This window comes from Pieris rapae, chromosome 12 (genome assembly GCF_905147795.1).
Source record: "Pieris rapae chromosome 12, ilPieRapa1.1, whole genome shotgun sequence".
Lineage (NCBI taxonomy): Eukaryota > Metazoa > Arthropoda > Insecta > Lepidoptera > Pieridae > Pieris > Pieris rapae.
In genome coordinates, this window is record NC_059520.1 from 8,585,797 (window position 1) to 8,605,299 (window position 19,503).

At 34.1% G+C, this 19,503-nt stretch overlaps 3 protein-coding genes across 4 annotated transcripts in view; 1 reads left to right on the forward strand and 2 right to left on the reverse strand.

Annotated features, from left to right (window-relative positions):
* Positions 1-3,385, forward strand: part of LOC110999329 (zinc finger protein chinmo) — a 41,763-nt gene extending 38,378 nt beyond the window's left edge. For both annotated transcript variants that reach the window (XM_022268341.2, XM_022268340.2), the window contains exons 4-7: positions 487-803; positions 950-1,152; positions 1,790-1,969; positions 2,858-3,385. In XM_022268341.2, coding sequence (XP_022124033.1) covers positions 487-803; positions 950-1,152; positions 1,790-1,969; positions 2,858-3,072 — 915 coding nt within the window. In that variant the 3' untranslated portion in view covers positions 3,073-3,385. The remainder of the gene's footprint in view (positions 1-486; positions 804-949; positions 1,153-1,789; positions 1,970-2,857) is intronic.
* A 10,750-nt stretch (positions 3,386-14,135) lies between these two features.
* On the reverse strand, positions 14,136-15,065 carry LOC110999331 (larval/pupal rigid cuticle protein 66-like). The gene is made up of 2 exons (XM_022268344.2): positions 14,978-15,065; positions 14,136-14,728 (listed from the first exon to the last, which is right to left on the reverse strand). Exons 1-2 carry the CDS (start codon positions 14,987-14,989, stop codon positions 14,201-14,203), a joined length of 540 nt encoding a protein of 179 aa, XP_022124036.2. The 5' UTR covers positions 14,990-15,065; the 3' UTR covers positions 14,136-14,200.
* A 2,979-nt stretch (positions 15,066-18,044) lies between these two features.
* On the reverse strand, positions 18,045-19,159 carry LOC110999338 (cuticle protein 19.8-like). The gene is made up of 2 exons (XM_022268350.2): positions 19,028-19,159; positions 18,045-18,926 (listed from the first exon to the last, which is right to left on the reverse strand). The coding sequence occupies exons 1-2, from the start codon at positions 19,037-19,039 to the stop codon at positions 18,141-18,143; spliced, it is 798 nt and encodes a 265-aa protein (XP_022124042.2). The 5' UTR covers positions 19,040-19,159; the 3' UTR covers positions 18,045-18,140.
* Positions 19,160-19,503: the final 344 nt, after the last annotated feature.

The following is a 19,503-nucleotide window of genomic DNA, read 5'->3' on the forward strand; positions in this document are numbered from 1 at the left end:
TTAACGATAAATTATATATAAATTCTCAATACTGCAAGATGTTCGATATAGTTACTCACATAGTAAACAAAATATCAAGTGGCTGAAACATCACACGTCATAATATTCTTATCTTGATGTAGTATCGTGTGTCTTAGGCTTGACGAATCTATAAGGTGGTCTAAAACGAGGTTATATTTACTCTATAGTACTGTATATACCTATAGTATATACGGAGCGTCTTGACTAGCTAAAACTTTATTGCGTATAAGAAAATGTATGAATTGAATTAATGAATGAAACTATTGAACTGTTGCAAGTGACTTATTTGTAATGATAGATGATGCGTTAAAAATATCAGTTAACGTTTTTGTTAAATTGCTGCATTGCACTCTTTATTTGGTCCCTTCAAATACAAAGCAGAAGTATATAAGCAACTGCAATATGTACACATAACTTAAACTGACTTGATATTTCTCTTATAAAATATTATATAAAAAATTCCAGGTTAAAGGCTTGTCAATGGAAATGTCCCAAGACGCATGGATGAAGCATCAGACCCAGCAAGTGTCGAGCGATCGTGTGGAAACCCGTGTCAAGACCAGTCCAGTTTCCGGATCCGGCAATTGTGAGGTTCAGGAGTCCCCACCATCCCACTCTACTACTTTTGCCCCAATAATACCACCATACGGCATACCCATACATGGAAGTGGTGGTGGGATGGGACGGTATGCGCCCCAAGCTCACTTGCATTCGTCGTCCCATAGACGGCCTGCACCACCTAAGCAATCGCCATCGCAGAGCCCACTGACTAGGAATTACAGGTAAGAAATTAATAATTCATATAAAGAATGATAGAATTTTTGACGTATTACGTAACGAATTGGGTGGGGGGATAAAATGTTACGATGCAAGGGGGGTATTGAGTTATGCTATCTGAACTTAACTTTCGAATTCACCATTATTTCAGACAAACCTCATCATCATCACATTGCGGCAGCGTAGCTGATGAACCAGACACGCGATCATCACCAGGGGCGAGCGTTAAGTATGAAGAGAATCCAGATTGCACATCCAGCGTCGCGAACCCTATAAAGAACAATGGCTACGAACGGTTTTCATCAGTTAAAGAAGAGATAATGGAGCGCTTACCAACGGATCAGGGTGCTGAAGGTACAGACAATTATTTATTTTTTTCCATATTATAACTATCTATCTGTCGAGGTTTAGGGAAGGTTTAAAGGAATATGGGACAATTGAATTTTCAATTAAACCGGTTCCTAATGGGGAAATATTTGTTGCCTTTTTAGAAATAAACATTTGGTTGTCATATATTTATAGATGCCGTATACAAAATAAAGTACACATGTCAGTGAAACTTCTTTGTAAATTAATTATTACTAAGGTATAAGTTCCAATAGATGATCATGTACCATCACTTGTATATCTATATCTATCTGTATAGGTGGTATTGATAAAATCTTCGTTTACTGCACAAAGACGTTATGCGACTGAATTTCCATCTAAGGTTCTAATATGTAACTACTAAATGAATACATTAACCAACAGTGTGTATTTTTTCTTGATCTCCCTTTCTCTCAATTGGTCTCAATCGCTTTTGGGATTCTTCGACAAAAACGCTGCACACTTTCGTGACGTTTCATAGAAAAATTACCCTCATGCTAAAGATGTACACTAATATATTATGTAGCTGATATAAAGTTTACCTAGGCTTTCCTTTGGCGTTAAAAAAAAATATAATTCTTTATTAATTTTTATTTTGTTGCTAACTATAATGCTGCTATTACAGATTTACGGATAAAAAACGAAAACGAATACCATGGCGGTGGGTACAACAACTCATCTCCCCCAGCGCCGATCCCAACCACTAACTACCACGACCCGCAGACTTCGCCACCCAAACCCAGCCCTGACCTCTGGCCGCCCAAGATCATCACCAGCAAGTCTGGTGGGATCGCTACTGCTGACGGTAATAAATCATGATACTTGAATTCTAGTGAAAGTAAAATTGTGATTGTTGTTCACTTTAACGCCATCTGTCGACACATTTATACTTTAAAATAATAAAATTTATTATATTTCATTAATATGTATATATAATGCAGTAAAGTAGTTAAATCGAAGAGTTAATTGAATCTCTAGACAGTTAATTAAAGATCGATTTTCAATCAAGTCACTAGCATTTTGATTTAAATAAAGCAGCGTCGAAAACGTTTAACTATCTGTCTGATCGAAAGCCAGTGTGTTATTTTGTCTTAACCAATTTACTGCAACATATTATACAACATTTACTTATGTGAAAGTATTACATACTATCAATATTCTGTATCTGTTTTATGATATTTTTCATAATAGGTAGGGATAAACCTTCTGTAATATAGTTCGGTTTCCTTACCTCATAGTCTATTTTACCGTACGAAAAGTAAATAAGTGCACAGCCATGTTAAAAATGCCCCAGTCTAACACAGCTCTTTTATAGTGTTAACTACAACATAAGAAAAAAGTAGCATACATTTTATTGTGTAAATTTGGATGAAAAGTATGTAGTTTTCTCGTCATTATTTTAAAAGTTAAAAATACTGTTATTAAAAGTAAACAAGTACGCTTATGAACAAGAAAAGAAATTAATTTAATTAGAAATTTACATTTACCTCCAGTTTGCAAGTTAAGGGCGTATGAAAAAAGAATTGCCAAGTTTTGAGTCATACAACAAATGAACTGAAGCAAATCAATCCCAAGGATAAGATCATTTGAATATTCGTCAAATTAATAATTTATTATGCGATCATATATTACATATTGCAATGTGCGATATTTTGAATGTTTTTAAAAATAAATTATCTATTAAACATTCCAGGAAAGAAACTAAAATGCCCATACTGCGAACGGCTATACGGCTACGAGACGAATCTGCGCGCTCACATCCGGCAGCGGCATCAAGGCATTCGTGTGCCATGTCCACACTGCTCGCGAACATTCACGCGTAACAACACAGTGCGGCGACACATTGCCCGCGAGCATCGTCATCAGGTCACGCCCCACCAAGGACCTTTACCCAACCATACCCAGTAAATCAAACAATCTACCTCTTCTCTTCTTTGTGACCCTGGTGTGACAGTGAATTAAACTGACAATTTCTAATTATTAAAAACCTTTTCGAGATTTTTTCTATATAAGGTATCTTTTTAACGCCGATTAACTAAAAAAAATATTTTTACAAAATGTGGGTACTTTATTTTTTACTAATTATTAAGTTATTCGACGTTGAGATTGACGGAATAGATTATTAATTGTATTTCAAAAACATGTACAAATTGTGGGTACTTTTTTTACTAATTCTATTATTAAAAGTTATTTAAGGTTGAGATTGACGCAATAGTTTATTAATTGTTTAAAAAATATTTACAAAATGTGGGTACTAGTGTTTTGACAATTTATTAAAACCCCATCTCTTGTATAAAAAAAGCAATATTTTCAATAGGGTTTCATTCACTGTCAACAGGGTCACGGAATCCGGCCGGTTCGGATTCCACGCGATTCCGAGCCGACCAGTACAATATACCTCGTTTATGCATATTTATGTAACAGTCTACCTCAAAATTTGATCTTAGATTTTTAAGATTCGGAATCGTTCTAATTGTTACTTAATTCATGTCGCTGTATCCTTCAGAGTTACCTTTATTTTACCTCTCTCGAGACGGTCAAAGGCTTGTATGTAAATATTAGGAGAAAGTATCGCCTGACCCTCGAGACATTACCCGCCCATTTAAAGTCGCATCGTGCTTTAGAAAGAGATACTCACCCAGCTTCGGCCTCGTATAGCGCCGTCTCTGTCACCCATGTCAACCTATTAGTGTGACAGAGATGACGAACCGAGTATCTCTTTCTAAAACACGATGCGACGACAATAGACTGCAAACCCGGTTTAAGTTTTAACGCATCTGTGATACAATAGAACAGGCTTTTTAATTAATTCACGCGATTTTGAGTTTGTACTCAACATTGGCCTGAAGTGAGGTGAATGTTCGCTGTTCGTTCCCCGCTCGCACGGTTGTTACTATTGAGACCAAATATTATATGTTTTGTCGCGATGGTGTCGATTTTAACATTCCGTTCGTTAGCATTTAGAGACCACTTAATATAGCTAGTCATTTCGAGTGCAACCGGTTGAGATTTGAATATTTAACGAGGCCAGTGTTATGTGAGGGGCGACATTTATCCGCATTTGTAGCAATCAACGGGACAGTGCCAAATACCCTCATTACAATTATTTATTTTTTTATATTTATTTCTTTTTAAGTGTGAATGTGGCGACTGTGTGCTATTCCTGATATTTAGGAATGAGTTGCATTCATATTTATTTATTTAGGTTACAATAGATTTTTTAACGCTTACAAGGCTCAGTGATTTTATTATAATTTTTCCGTGTAACGTAGATTATATCTGAACGTTTACCTCGATTTTCTTAAAATTAGCGTCTATTTACACGCCCGGTATCATTTGGTTTCTATATTGTTACGGGTCGTAGGTGTTTCTATGAATCTGGAATTGTCTACGCCTCGTAGCACCAGGTTTATATAAGAAAAATATTTTCGAGTATTCCTGTACAAAGATGTTTTGATTTCAACTAAAGAAGCTATTTTACAAAGTCTCTAAAGATTTTATACTTCAATATTGTTAATTGATATTTTATAATCTTTACCAGTAATTTATCATTGTTTCTCGGTCAAATGATTTAAGAGTTGTGGTCGGGATTTTGATTGGCCTAAATGGTCGCCCAGATGAGGCGATGTAACGGACGTAACTTCCCTGTAGACCTCTTTAGCGTTTGTGACGTCACGTGACGTCACGTACAGTACGCAACAGAGTACGTTGTACGCGCGAAGAGCGTCTTGGGCTCCGACAAATTTCGTGGATGTAAAATATGCCATAACTTAGAACTAGTATGAAAAATGTAAGATTCATAAGTGTTTCTAGTTGGGGTAATGTGTTGGAATTATTTGACGTTTATTTAGTGAAAAGAAATACATTCTTAGTATGTTTTGCGTTAAGTATTGTTAGGTGTCATTTTAAATTGTTTTTTTTTAATAGGTACCCTCTGTTTTTATGAATTTAAAATTCATGTGATTTCTTTTGACATTTAATGTTTTTTGTGATATGTGAAAGAGTTGCATTAATGCATAGTTATGTTCAACGGATCGCTGGCTTGAGTACGTCAATTTACTTCGATAATTCGGTAACCAGTATACTAGTTCGCATTAAGTTTTCTCATTGTTATGTCTAATTAACGTGGGATTTTGTCCACGATAGATGTAATGTTGTATTTGATGTGATAACATAAAGTCGGTGTATCCCCCTCCTCGGGCCGATCTCGTTGCGGGAAATTCTAGAAAATTCGGTGAGGTTTTGTTGAATATTGAATAATTTTGAAGTTTGAGCAAATCGATGAGCCCTGGTCCAAACAATTGCAGTAAAGGACGGGCATTAATCTACCTCTCTCTGTGCAATAGGTGAATGGCTCAAAGCTGCATTTATTTTGCTTAAACTTTCTCTTAATGGGTTCGCTAAGGAATTAGGTTTAAGTTAGTTTTAAGTGTATATATGTCGCGATGTCTCGTGATGGTAAAGCCAAAGATTGTTACGGGTATGGTGACCCTCTGCCGTCACATGAATTGTGCCGTCACTGAGTTCCGCCGAACACTGTAACGGCACAATTTAGTTTAGCACATAAGTTTATCTACCTCGAGGATTAAATAAGTCTTTTAAATAGATTTTTATATGACGAAAATTATATAGGTTAAGAAAGAAAAAAAAAATTAAAAAGTACAAATATACTACCTCAGAATTCACTTGAAGCTTATCAAAGTATTAATGTTTTTTCATGTAGTAAGGGGGCTGGCTTGAGAACGGGTTCAGTCTTGATCGCATAATGAATCTCTGATTGGTAGTCAGTGCCCTCGACTCGGTGTGTGCTCATGTCTCACTTAGCTGAGTTGGCGGTCCTATAATGTTAAATGTTATTTAGGCTAGTTATTATAATCTCAAGTTCTACCTCATGCGCAGAGATCGGCCCCGAGATCCATTTTAGTACCTACACTCTGAGGAGTATAAACCCTATTTTTTTTTTTTCATAATTTTTATTAATTTTTTTCCCCCAGTTATTTGTGTTGCATAGATGTTACTATGTTTTAAGGAAATGAAAATATTGTTTGTTAGGTTTCTGCGAATTAAAATTGTAACAAATTTATTTTATTTTTATTTTGTTTTGTTTTTATTTTCCTTACAAGTTTTCACCCGTCCATGTTTATAATTAGGTTGATAAGGAATTGACAGTCGGGTATTTTGATTTTATTATGTTTTAAGTGCACTAGTTCATATTTGACGTTAATTAAGATTTGGTGTCAGTGTCACGTTACGTCATCTGTCAAACGTTAACATCATGTGTAACAACATCGAATATTAGTGAAAAATTCGCCCAAATCTGTGGTGTACAAAATTGCGTCAAATATTTTAGTTGAATATTCATCATTGCTGTAAATAAAACACTTATATTTAATCACTTCGATTACGAAGTTTTGGTGTTATTACATGTTCTTGGTGTAGTGTAAAAACCTCCACGAAAGGTAAAAAAATTAAAAAAAAAATCGAGCACGGTTATAATTCAAGAACTAAAGTACAAATAAAGTCTTACAATTGATATCAGTACAAATTTCGGATTAAAATGTTTATAATGTTGCCAAAAATGGAGCATTCGTTTTCTAGTTACTGAGGAGTACAAATTAAATGTATGGCAGCCCGCACTGTTGGTTACTAATGGTTGAAATCTAAATTATTTATTCGTATACGATATTGTGTTATCAAGACAATACGCTGATTTCATTTAGTTCATGAGGAGCAAGGGTATACAGAAGTACTGGCTTAGTGGGTAGTGTAAAGCAAACCATCGTGGTTGTAAAACTAAGTAATGTAACATAATGCTTGGTAAGGAGTAATCGGTATCGTGTGTAAAGAAAAGTGATTGTCTGTGATTTTTTCAAGCGACTTTTATATGAACCCTTAACCGTAAGAATAGCACTTACATGTGATTATACATAGGTATTTATTAGTTGGACTTCGTTTTTGTACTATATATATAGGATAGGCAGGCGTGTAGCGGGTTGATGTACATAAACTTATACATAATGTACAAATTGGCATACGGTATAACCATGCTTAGTGGGTGTTCGCTTGTCAATGGGCCACTGAACTTTTAAATAGATTATATACTACATAGTCTATGACAGTTTCTCAATAAATACTCTTTGTTCAATCTAACATTTCATAATACTATTGTTTTTTTAGAATCGCAATAAAGTGGTCCTAGAGCGAACCCACTGGTTGCGTGTACTTCAAAATTTGCCAACGAAATTGAAATTTCTCGGCTAATACGAATTTATTCCTGTTTGAAGGCACGCGGCTTAGTGAATTAATTGAATGATGTTAATTTAATGTACTAGCGAATTTTTTAGTGTGGTAACATTTTGCGATTATTTTCGTTAGTTCAATGTAGTAGGCTAACATTTGTTTGCTTCCTTAAGGGGCATGTGTTTTGTTATAAAAGCAACTTTTTCTTCTATTATGTGTTGGCATTAAAATGTAAAAACGTACTGAGCTTTATGTTACGGTGGATATACGTGTTAAAAAACATGCGCCTTAACATAATTTTGAGCAATGACGTGTTAATACACTTTGCTATAAAAATTTTGCAGGCGTCATAAATTACTATGAAAACTCGAGGAAAATAACTCATAGCACGTATATCCAGTATATTCGGTATATAATGCGTTACGGACGTAAATACAGGTATATTAATAGTCCATAATATGCACTTAATGTAAAACAATGCCGTTATAATCCACTACTTGTACCTACAACTTGAATAGGCATAGATATATGGAAGAAATTTGTTCCATTGTGGAATTCTTAATAAAAATGTTGCTAAAATATAACCTGTTGTTTTATTTCTAACCTATGCGTCCCTGATTTACAACAATCTTGTAATTTGCTAAGTGTCTATTAATAGGCGTATTTTTTGTTTCGAGTAATTTGCTTAGCATAATATACATACATTATTAACATATAACATACACATACATACAACAACATACATTTACATATGAAATTTTGACATTAATTTAGTTGCAATTTACTTTTTTATATGTATAAGCGCTCTTTAGCGCCTTGCAATTTTTTACGATCATAAAACTCAGTAATACAAAATTGCCGCTTGATTCTATTTTCTAGATATTCGTTTATAAATATTGCAATGACACTTTTTAACTAATTTAGTATGCAATAAGCAATCGCTCTCTCCATTTTCTTCAACAAAAAGGGAAAGAGCGATTGACACCGATAGATAGAGAGAGAGAAAAATACACGCTGTTGGTTGATGTATTCGTTTAGTAGTTACATATTAGAATTTTAGATGGCAATTCTGTCGCATAACGTCTTGTGCAGTAAGCGCAGATTTTTTATTTATTTATATAATCATTAGCGCGTATACAGTGTGTAAACAGTGTAAATATAGAAATACAAATACATGGAGTGGTCAAATACTGATACATGATCATCTATTGGGGTTTTTACCTTTAAGAAGTTTCACTTCTGACATGTGTACTTTGTACACACACACTTTTTTTAAAGTATATAACAGGGAGGAAACGAGCATACGGGATGCTCAAAAAGGGCAGTCATTATTAGGCAACGCACCCAGCGTTGCCGCCCCTTGAGGAAGGTACACTCTACTCAATTTTGAATAGTTGGAGATGAGTGTGCACCCATTGGGAGACGATTTCACAGTTTGCTAGTGAAAACAATATAGATTATTATTATTATTTTACAACAATATATATTTAATGATATTCTAAGCAAATACATTGTAAAACAAAAGCGTAAGAAAAATATTCTCTGAAAACAATACATTTTGTCTCTTAAGAAAGACCAATACTACAATGAATGTATGTGCATTTTATGCATATATAATAAACACTAAATTGGTAAAAACTTAAGTTTATATAAGAGGTTCAAATAGATCCGCCTTATGACTTATTCATAAATCAATTACCTACTGTAAAGTTTGGGGGCGGTTTTAATGTATCAACTATATATTACGCTTCCGCATTGACAAAGTGTTAGATGATTTTGTTCCGAGTTGACCTCACTTATTCTCGAAAATCTATCGATCCAATCCGAAATCGTAAAACCAAAACAAGAAAAGGAGCTCCAGGTCGATTACAATTATGCGCTATCAACGTTAGATCACTATCATCCAAAACAAGACAATGCATTGAGAGAGAAAAAAGAAATGAAAAGAGGGCCTTGCAGTGATAGAGAACAAAAAAGTCTAAAAAACATTTAGCTCCAGGTTAAATGAGTGTGAACAAATGAAGGGTGCGCATTTCCAAACGGTGGTTTTTCATAAACTTCCAGAATTGCTCTTTAAATTAACATGAAATAAAACAAGATTTAATAGATATTTTGGTTTTTATTTAACATCTAAAAACGTAAAATATTACATAGACACTCTACTGACACATCTAATAAATGTTAAATGAGCAGTTTCTATAGATTCATTGTTAAATAATATATACATATATATATATATATGTATATATATATATATATATACACATATATATATATATATATATATATACATATATATATATATATGTATATATATATAGATAAATGGTTTCATTAATTGCACGTGCATATGACAAAAACAATACATTAGAAGCCCCGATCCCGAACAATTATTATTTTGGATTTTATTTCTATTATTTTGGAGAATTTCAAGTAAGTCGTACTATACGTTTACACATTGTTCCGTCCTCCTGGAACCATGTTCTTTGGTAATAGCCAAGAGAAAGTTTTGAAAATAAGGCACCAAGATGCGTGATTTGATGCGTTCGTAAGCTAAATCAATTATGTAAACTTTATTTTAAGACACCTGTTATTTTACTAACTACAACTTACTTTTCTTTTTTGATGTTCGAGTTATAGAGTATACATTTTTGGATTTTTACGTAATTATGTATCAGAATCTTTTTAATGAATAATGTGTATTATAAGCGCATCCCGTGACGACGGTCAATGACGTCATTAAATTTTTGCGTTAGTTTAAGGAATCATTAAGTGTTCAAGTATGGATATTTACTACATACACCACAACTTTTATGTCGTAATTTTAATTAAAAACTGAGAATATAAAAATAATAAAAATACTCGCAAATAAACTTGCTCGACTTTACATTTAGAGGAAAAAAATCTATTAATTTAAAGAGCATTAAATCAAACAAAGTTTAACGTAATGAGCGCAATAAATGTCAACCTCACCTTGAATACTATTTTGTCGTTTTGCCTTCCTTGTGATCTTTAAAACGAGTATTTCTTTTTGGCGATGTAATCATAGGTAATTCGCTCTTATAGCATATACCAGGCACCCACATATAAATATATTCGATAATTCGCATGTTAACATTATGTTATAGTTTAATGAACTTTAATATGTCTTTGGTATTATGATTTATTTTTTGCCCAACGCTTTGCATTTAGAGGTCCCTTCCTTTTAATAAAATTTCCATATCAATGGATTCTGTGATAGTCAAACTATACAGATGGATTTCGAATTTACAGAGGCCTTACTCATCTTGGTTTGACTGGGAGCTCTCCAATGATAACACAGGCACAGTGCATGATGATAACAACTTTCAGCTACTCTCAAATACATGCGTATACACACACACTCACTCGTTCACTCATTCTTAATTTGTAACACTTAAATTATTATTATTTCTTTAACTGTTTTAAACATGTACAACAACACAGGGTACAACCTTTTGTAAAAAATAAAGTTTTTATTAATATTTGATTATTTTCTTTATATTATTCTTTAAGTTATTTATTTTAATAGGTTCGACGACGTCCTGGTGGACAGAAAAACTGTGTCCAGTTTATGTTTCTACCACACCAATTTCTTTTCTATTTAAGATTGTAACTTTATTTATTGTATACAATAAATAAAGTTAGAAGGTATAACTTATGTCAGATATTTATTAAATTTCATTATGTTGTTGTTACACGAGTTTTTCTGGCGACATATTTCCAATTCTGACCCCCTTGTATTCCATATTCCCTCACTAGAAAGAGAGAAGAAGAAGAATCTTCACACTGGGCTTTTCCAAGCAAGGGTCTTCTTGACCCATCTGCCATCACAAATGCGGGCAATATGTACTTAGTACACTAAACTCAGCCTTAATTACTTATTAATGTATAAGCTATGTAATATTAGGCACCTCGTTCTGAATCTTAATAGCATCATGAGGTTAATATAATTTAAACGGCAACATATGGAGCTTTTAAGCTTAGATAAAAAGCGAATGTGGGTTGTACATTAGCTTATCTGTATGTCACATATAAGGACATGCGGGTAGAATGAAAAGAAATAAGCCTCAAGCCTAATATACATAAATTAATGTCTCCGACGACAATTTAGTCAAGGAATGATTAAAGAAAATAATATATATTATATAGTATGTATATACGAATATAATTCGTTTATTTTCCATTTTTCCAGTTCTTGCACTTCACTCAATTTTTTTTTGTATTTCCCTAACTAGGCCTGGAAGAGATCGCTTGTTAGCGATAAGGTCGCCCGTGGCATCCTTAATAATTTGTATGTACTGTGTTATTTGTGTTCTTATCTTTAATGAAACGATAAATAAATCATTAAAATGAGGACAACCAAACACTTATGAAATTATGTTATATACAGGCAGGAAATAAGAACTAACAAGACTTGTAAGAAGGCGCAGCTAAGATAGGTCACCCGTGGCATCCTTAATAATTTGTATGTATTGTGTTATTTGTGTTCTTATCTTTAATGCAACGATAAATAAATCAATAAAATGAGGACAACCAGACACTTATGAAATTATGTTATATACAGGCAGGAAATAAGAACTTATAAGACTTGTAAGAAGGCGCAGCTAAGATAGGTCACCCGTGGCATCCTTAATAATTTGTATGTATTGTGTTATTTGTGTACTTATCTTTAATGCAACGATAAATAAATCAATAAAATGAGGACAACCAAACACTTATGAAATTATGTTATATACAGGCAGGAAATAAGAACTTATAAGATTTGTAAGAAGGCGCAGCTAAGATAGATCTATGCAATGTCCTCACAAAGTCACAATCGCGACGGGACTCTTTCTAGACCGCGTCCGCAAATATACAAAGTAAATAGATATCAATTAGATAGAACTACGATTAATGAAAAGAAAATAATGATAATAGCCTCTATGGAATTACTAATAGATTTATAAATGAATAACATAATCATGAAACAGATTCAGAAATCTGAGGCCGACACCTAAAGAGTTGTAGGGCCACTAATAAATTTTTTATTTCTATTATTTTAGTAACGAAACCTAAACACCCATATTTCTACGGAGCATATATTTTGAAGTCTGTTTCCCTGATATCTTTTCATGCACTTTAAGGATAAAAGCCTTTTTAGACTTTCAAACAAAGCACACTGTAGGAAATATGGTGCTTTGAATTTTTCACATATGTTGTTAAGTGGAGTTTTATATGTTTTTTGTAGATCACCTTTTACGGCGTTCGGCGTGAGGCACGATTTTACGAAGGAGCTTACAAGTTTTTAAGCTATTTGAATTTTTTTAGTGTCAAAGTATGTAAGTTTAGGAAAGTTATTTTTGTATTATGTTAAATAAATATAACGCTTATCGTTAAACGTGTGTTTATTAACGAGTTAACTAGCAAAACTATTTTTATTAAAACCTAAACTGAACAAACAAATTTACAATATTCACAACTTTCTTAAGCTTAGCAATAATAAAAAAATAATAATTCATGTTCCTCACATGAATACTAATTATGCTAAAAACTCAGTTTTGTATCGCGCTGCCCGGACATACAATGACCACTATTTAGGTATTGACTTGTTTAGGTTATCGCGGAATGTGGTTAAAAAATGTATTAAGAATATACATAGCGCAAAATCATCTACATCATAAGCACACCTCACATACACTCCATCACGTACATACCCACACTCTTACACCATTACAAAACACAACCAATTTAGGCTTAATTAATTAAATTTAATCACAGTTAGTTAATTGTATTAAATACTTTGATTGTTTGTTCCCTTTTATAAATCTTTTTGTTATATAATGTATCATGTATTCCATCTGTGGCTATATTCTCAGTGTATTTGTTTGCTATATATAATTTATGTTAGCTCTAGGAGTAAAACAATTACAAAATAAATAAATAAAACCAATTTAAAAGTTTGGTCCCTGCGGCAGTGTACTTTTAATGCTGGCAGCATTTCCTCGCTGTATTGCGAAACCTATTCGTTGAGCGAGAAAGCTCCAGGCTCTGGGATGACCAGTACGATTCACCAGGCGCCAACTTAAATCCGTAATTAGCGCCTGTGCACTTGAACCCTACGACCCAAGAGTCTACTTCAAAAGAAAAGTTGGAGGATTCTTATATTTGAGCTTATTATTTTGCGCATAGTTATGTCTAGATATAGTTAACTTTTAGTAAACATTTAAATACTTTTATTCATAAAAATAATAATTTTTAATTTACTCATGTACTTTCGTCTCTTTCTGTTTACGCTAGGGATATAAAAAATAATAATTTTTAATTTACTCATGTACTTTCGTCTCTTTCTGTTTACGCTAGGGATATAAAAGATAAATGATTACTTTAGTTAAATCGGTGCAATGAGATTGATTATTTTATTATTAATAAAGGTATCGTTTATCACTACTGCACTCGCGAACTTTGTTTCGCTTTAATATAGGATTTTTACTAAGCTTACATCCCATCATTTTAAACATTTTTATGCTACCCTTACCTTACCACAAAGACAATTTTTTTTATACGCTAAGCCACGTGCAAATCTGGTAGACAGCTGTACGAATTGGAGTAATGTTTAATTTATTTATTCTTTTAACTGTAAGGAAGGCTTTTATGGAGAGAAAAATTGGATTAATATAAATAAGCTTGAGTGAAAGCGTATTTAACACAAGGTATTAAATAATACTAGAAAATAGTGAAATTCAACTGTATTTAAAGCATCGAAATAACAATATTTACATAACGACTGTACAAGTTCTTAGTAGTAGTTGACTGGGACAGTATTGTAGGCGTTGTAGTAGGGGTAGGCCTGGGAAACTACGGTGTTTCCGTAGACGGTGGGGGCAGCGTAGTTGCGTACAAGGGGAGCTGAGGCGTATACTGGAGCGTTGGCGTAGACGGGGGCAACGGTACCGACCACTGGGGAGACGACAGCTGGGCTGTATGAGCGAGCGTAGGTAACTGGGGCAAACTGTTTGGTGACGACTGGGGCAACAACAGACCGGGCGGCAACAACGGGGGTGACGACAGAGGTGGCGACTGGGTCCTTGCGTACAACAGCGTTGAATCCGTTGACGTCGTCAGCGGTGTAGTCAACAGTGCGCTTGGAGCCATCAGGTTCGATTAGGGAGTATTGGCCGCGGACAACGCCTCCAACACGGGATTCACTTTGGCTCTTGTAGTCACCAGTGCTGGGGTCGGCGACGCCGTATTCGAAGCTGGTGGCTTCATTGTCGACCACGACTGCGGCTTGGGCCACGGCGACGGCGAAGAGGAATACGATGAACTGGAAGAGAGTAATTATTTGGTCAGCCGGTGTAGGTATCTATGCAAATATTTCATATAAATATTACATAATATTTAATACAAAACAATTGTACTTTTGCCGTAGTTGAATTAAGAATCTCTGTAAATATTTTACGAGTAATAATCTAACTTAAAAAAGTGTTATATGAAAACCAAAGGAAAGACTGATATTTCATACATCCATTTTATGTTATGTAATAAAACAGAGGAAATAATAATAATGTCTTACCTTAGCTGCCATTGTGCTTTGGGTGAATTAGTCTGTTTGACTGATACTGATTTGACGAATTCAGAAGCTTTTATACAAGCCTAGGATATGTCGTCATACGTGGTTGATCTTTAAAAAAATCTCCATTAAAATCCGGAAACACAAGGCCGACAATTTGAAAAATAAAGTACCCATAAATAAACCATTATCATAAATATTGAATAATTACATTTATTAGATCAGCCAGAACACATGCTCTATAACCTTGAGATTGGCACATACTGTCGCCCTCATAAAAAATATTTTTACATTAGAATTTAATTAAAAACCAGGATTATATTATAAAATCAGAAGTGTTCAATCGTAAATGTTCGACTTAGTTAGTCGTTACTTTAACGTTTATAATTCACTTAGGTAAATACGCCTTATACTATTTCCCAGGTTGTAATCAGATCTGTATAGAGTTTTCCCAGTTATTTTATGTCATCATATATTTAGTAAAATTATAGTACAAATGGGTAGGAGGCTTAAGGCCAACAAGAGGCACTTTAAGAATTAGTACGCACTTCTCTTGAAGGAGGGAGTGGGTACTGGTTTCCCTTGCTGTTGCACAGCAATAAACTGCCTGAAATAACCCTCAGTTGTGGAGACGGAAGTCAAGGTGATATGAAATAAATTTCGTATTCTGCCTCAACGCCCGATAATGAAACAGCTCCAAGTATTAATCAAAACAACTCCTCTGAACACTCTCCATGGTGAATGCGATACCCATGTAAATCCATGGTAAAGACCCTAATATCACCCTATTTGCTGAAATTCAAGATATCTGAGAAATTCAGCAAAGGGCCTACACCCTCTATCTTCTTTGCCGATGAGTAGGGATGCCTAAAGGTTCAAATTTAATGACGTGGAATAAGTGATTCCTGTCTAACGTTCCAAAATAAACGTATTTTTTTAATAAAAAAAGGTACACTAACGAAACCTATACAATCACTTACATAGAACACGACATACAAAAACACAATACATGCATGTGTATCACTGACACGTGTGCACAACATTTTAAGGTAAACATTGGTGACGGATCTACAAGCAGTAACAACAATGTATATGCATGATTCTATAATCTCATATATGTAACATATACGAGAAATCATTCATATATATATATGCTTCCCAGCGATGCGAGTTACCTTAGTTTAGATTAAATTTTGATAACTTCAGAAGAGGTTCACTACCTGAAAGGCAAACTGAAATATTGCGCTGCAGATGTAGACAACTTTTATGCAAACAAACTTTTAAAAGCTTAGGAATGTTTTGTCATAGCAATTTTCATTTCAAGAGAGTGATTTGGTTACAACAACTCAGTATTTTATCAATGTGGGTATAATTCTATACTAAAAATAATTTTATAGTCAAGGTATATAAACTCAAAAAGTATATAGATAATATATTTGGTAAAGGTAGGAAGCACTGGAAATAGCTGGAGTCCTTTGTGCCAAAAAGGCAAACTGTACAAGAGAACAGCTGTGCAACAAAACCTTATTAAAGAGCTTCTTTTTATATACTTATATTTTTTTGTTAACTTTCTCTTGTATTAGTTGAATTTGAATTGATATATGGTGAACAACATATTTTTCATTTACATCTTTATATTTTTGTTTAATTATTTCGATTAAATTTAATGTAAATTGCTTTTCTCTGTATCAACAGTTCTAATTATCAGAATCAGAATCTAAATACATATTAGGTTATAAATCAAATACTAAGTGTTAACGTCATAGAAAAACTGGTTTAAAATGTGTAAAGAATACTTATTACTATCGATTACAAATTGTAATCATACATTGTATTATAAAAGTGCCCTTTATTTTTTATAATCCTTATTCTCACTATAGGTGATAAATTATTGTATAACTTATACAGAAGCGAAGGAAACGCTGAAGGCCTTAGGAAATAATTAAATGAGTCATTTAGATTATAACAAGTTCCACTCCAGTCTGTTAAATATCATCAAGTTTCTAAGCTCTATCAATGACAGATTATATATTGAGAAATTCGTTAAAAAGTTTAAATTAACCGTCTAAATGCCAACACACACAGATATAACATTTATTAGTAAAGATACACCCAAAATAATAATAATATAAGATCAAATATAATAAAATTGATCACTAGCTAAATTCGTTTCGCTTTAATAATAGTACCTGGATGACCGGTATTTTTTTATAAATTGTGTTTTTTGTAAATTATATTTAAGTACGAATTATATACTAAAAAATCGATCGAAAAGTCGATCTTACCGACACAATAATAAAAAATATGAACTGGTTATTTAAAGAAAAAAATCATCATCATTCCCAGCTAGATCGATTTATCACCCCCGAAAGCCCCCGTATACTTAAATTCATAAAAATCGTTGAAGCCGATTCCGAGATTCCAATTATTATATATGTAAAGGTACAAGAACAGCTCGTTTAAAGATATGTATAAAATTTTTAGAACTGGTTGTAGGCTTTTTAGTGTACTTTTCTCTCAATTATATCAATTATAGGAAAAACAGTATTTGAATATATGCATTTATATATACTATATTTATATATATGTATATATACAAATGTGAGCGCGTCACTGGCCATACTACCGGGTGGAAAATAGTTAACCATATGTGTTTCAAACGTGTTACAAGTTCATGTATGGATATCTCGATCTTAATAAACAAAGTAAGGGTTCCATAAATTGTCCAGATATATATGAACTAGTTTAAGAACTACAAAATTGTAAATGTAGTGATAAATAAATAAATAAATAAAAATAAAATGATTTGCGCATAATTCAATGTTGAATAAATAGCTAGAAGTTCATTACTCAGTAATAAATATTTAATAAGATTGATAAGTCTACTTATTTTATTGAGCTTAATTATGATTAATTTAAGAAAATAATAAAAAAATCTTATAAAATAACTTTTGGCCTGGAATACCTTAAGATTATATAGTATCTGTTATTTAATAATAATATTGACCTTTGACCATTCACCTTGTTATTTCAGAAATATACTTTAAAAAGGTAAAATTAAACAAATAAATACTTTATATGTCGTTTATTTAACAGATGTTTATGTACAACATACTATATACACTACTATTCGAGAAACATTTGGTTTAATACAATCGATTATCGTTTACCAGTAAGTGGAGTAGTAAGGAGAAGCGTAACGGGCGTATTGGGTAGGAGCCAAGTAAGAGTTGCTTGAGTACAGGGTAGGGGCGTAGCGGGTCAGGTAAGGAGCGTAAGATCCAGCGAAGGCTGGGGCAGCGTGTGATACAACTGGAGCAGAGGCAGCATATGAGTAGGTGCGGGCGAAACCGGGAGCGGACGTGTAAACTGAGGGAGCTGAAGCGTAAACCGAGGGAGCTGAAGCGTACACTGAGGGAGCTGAAGTGTAAACCGAGGGAGCTGAAGCGTAAACAGAGGGAGCGTAAGAACTGGTCGCTACCAAAGATGGAGCAGCGGCAGCGTAGTATGTAGGAGCGACAGTCTTAGCTACAACAGCTGGGGCGGATGCAACGACGGTAGGGGCAGATGCGACGACGGCGGGGGCAGATGCTACAACAGCGGGAGCGGCAGAAACGCGAGCCTCAACAACAGTTGGAGCAACAGCTGGTGCAACAACGGCGGCTGGGGCAGCAACAGTCTCAGTGATCACAGCTGGGTCCTTGCGTACAACAGCGTTGAATCCATTGACATCATCAGCTGTGTAGTCTACGGTACGCTTTGTGCCATCAGCATCGAGAAGAGAGTATTGGCCCTGAACAAGGCCTCCAGACCTGGTCTCCACTTGGCTCTTGAAGTCACCGGTGTAGGGATCAGCTACGTCGTATGCGAAGCTGGTGTAATCGTTGTCTACTTTCGCTACTGGTACAACTGATGCGTTGGCTAACGCCACCAGAGCGGTAAGAACTACAACCTGGAAAAAAGATCACTATTAGTCACAAATATCAAACACCGGCACGAACGAACAGGTTAACACTGTAATGAGTATTTAATATTCAAGTTTTAATTCCACACCTTTGCTGCCATTGCTGTGTGTTCAAGTGAATCTCGACAAGTGAATACTGATGGATCTAAACGAGAGCTTTTATACAAATCTGCGGGCGTGGTTAATGCGTGGTCTTTTGATATTTTAAACTACATGTACATGATAATGTCGATGTATCCGGAAACACAAGGCCGTGTACTCTGGAAAGTACAAAGAAATGATAATTTGTATCCATTAAGATGCCTTTCTTTGGACTCATAAATGATTAATGCAGGCGGAGATTTATGGGATCAACTTTTTACTGCTTAACTATGGAATTATCACAGTTTTTACTACGATATGTGTTGTTTGCAAGACGTGTACGAGTTTTCGCGCGACAGGTGATATATGAAAGCAAAAAAAGATTTTTCGGAATCCTTTATATTAATGGTGCATTCGCTTGTATTGCGATTTTCCGAAAATAGATTCACATTTAAGTTACGCCTTACACTTTGTGCCTTTTTTA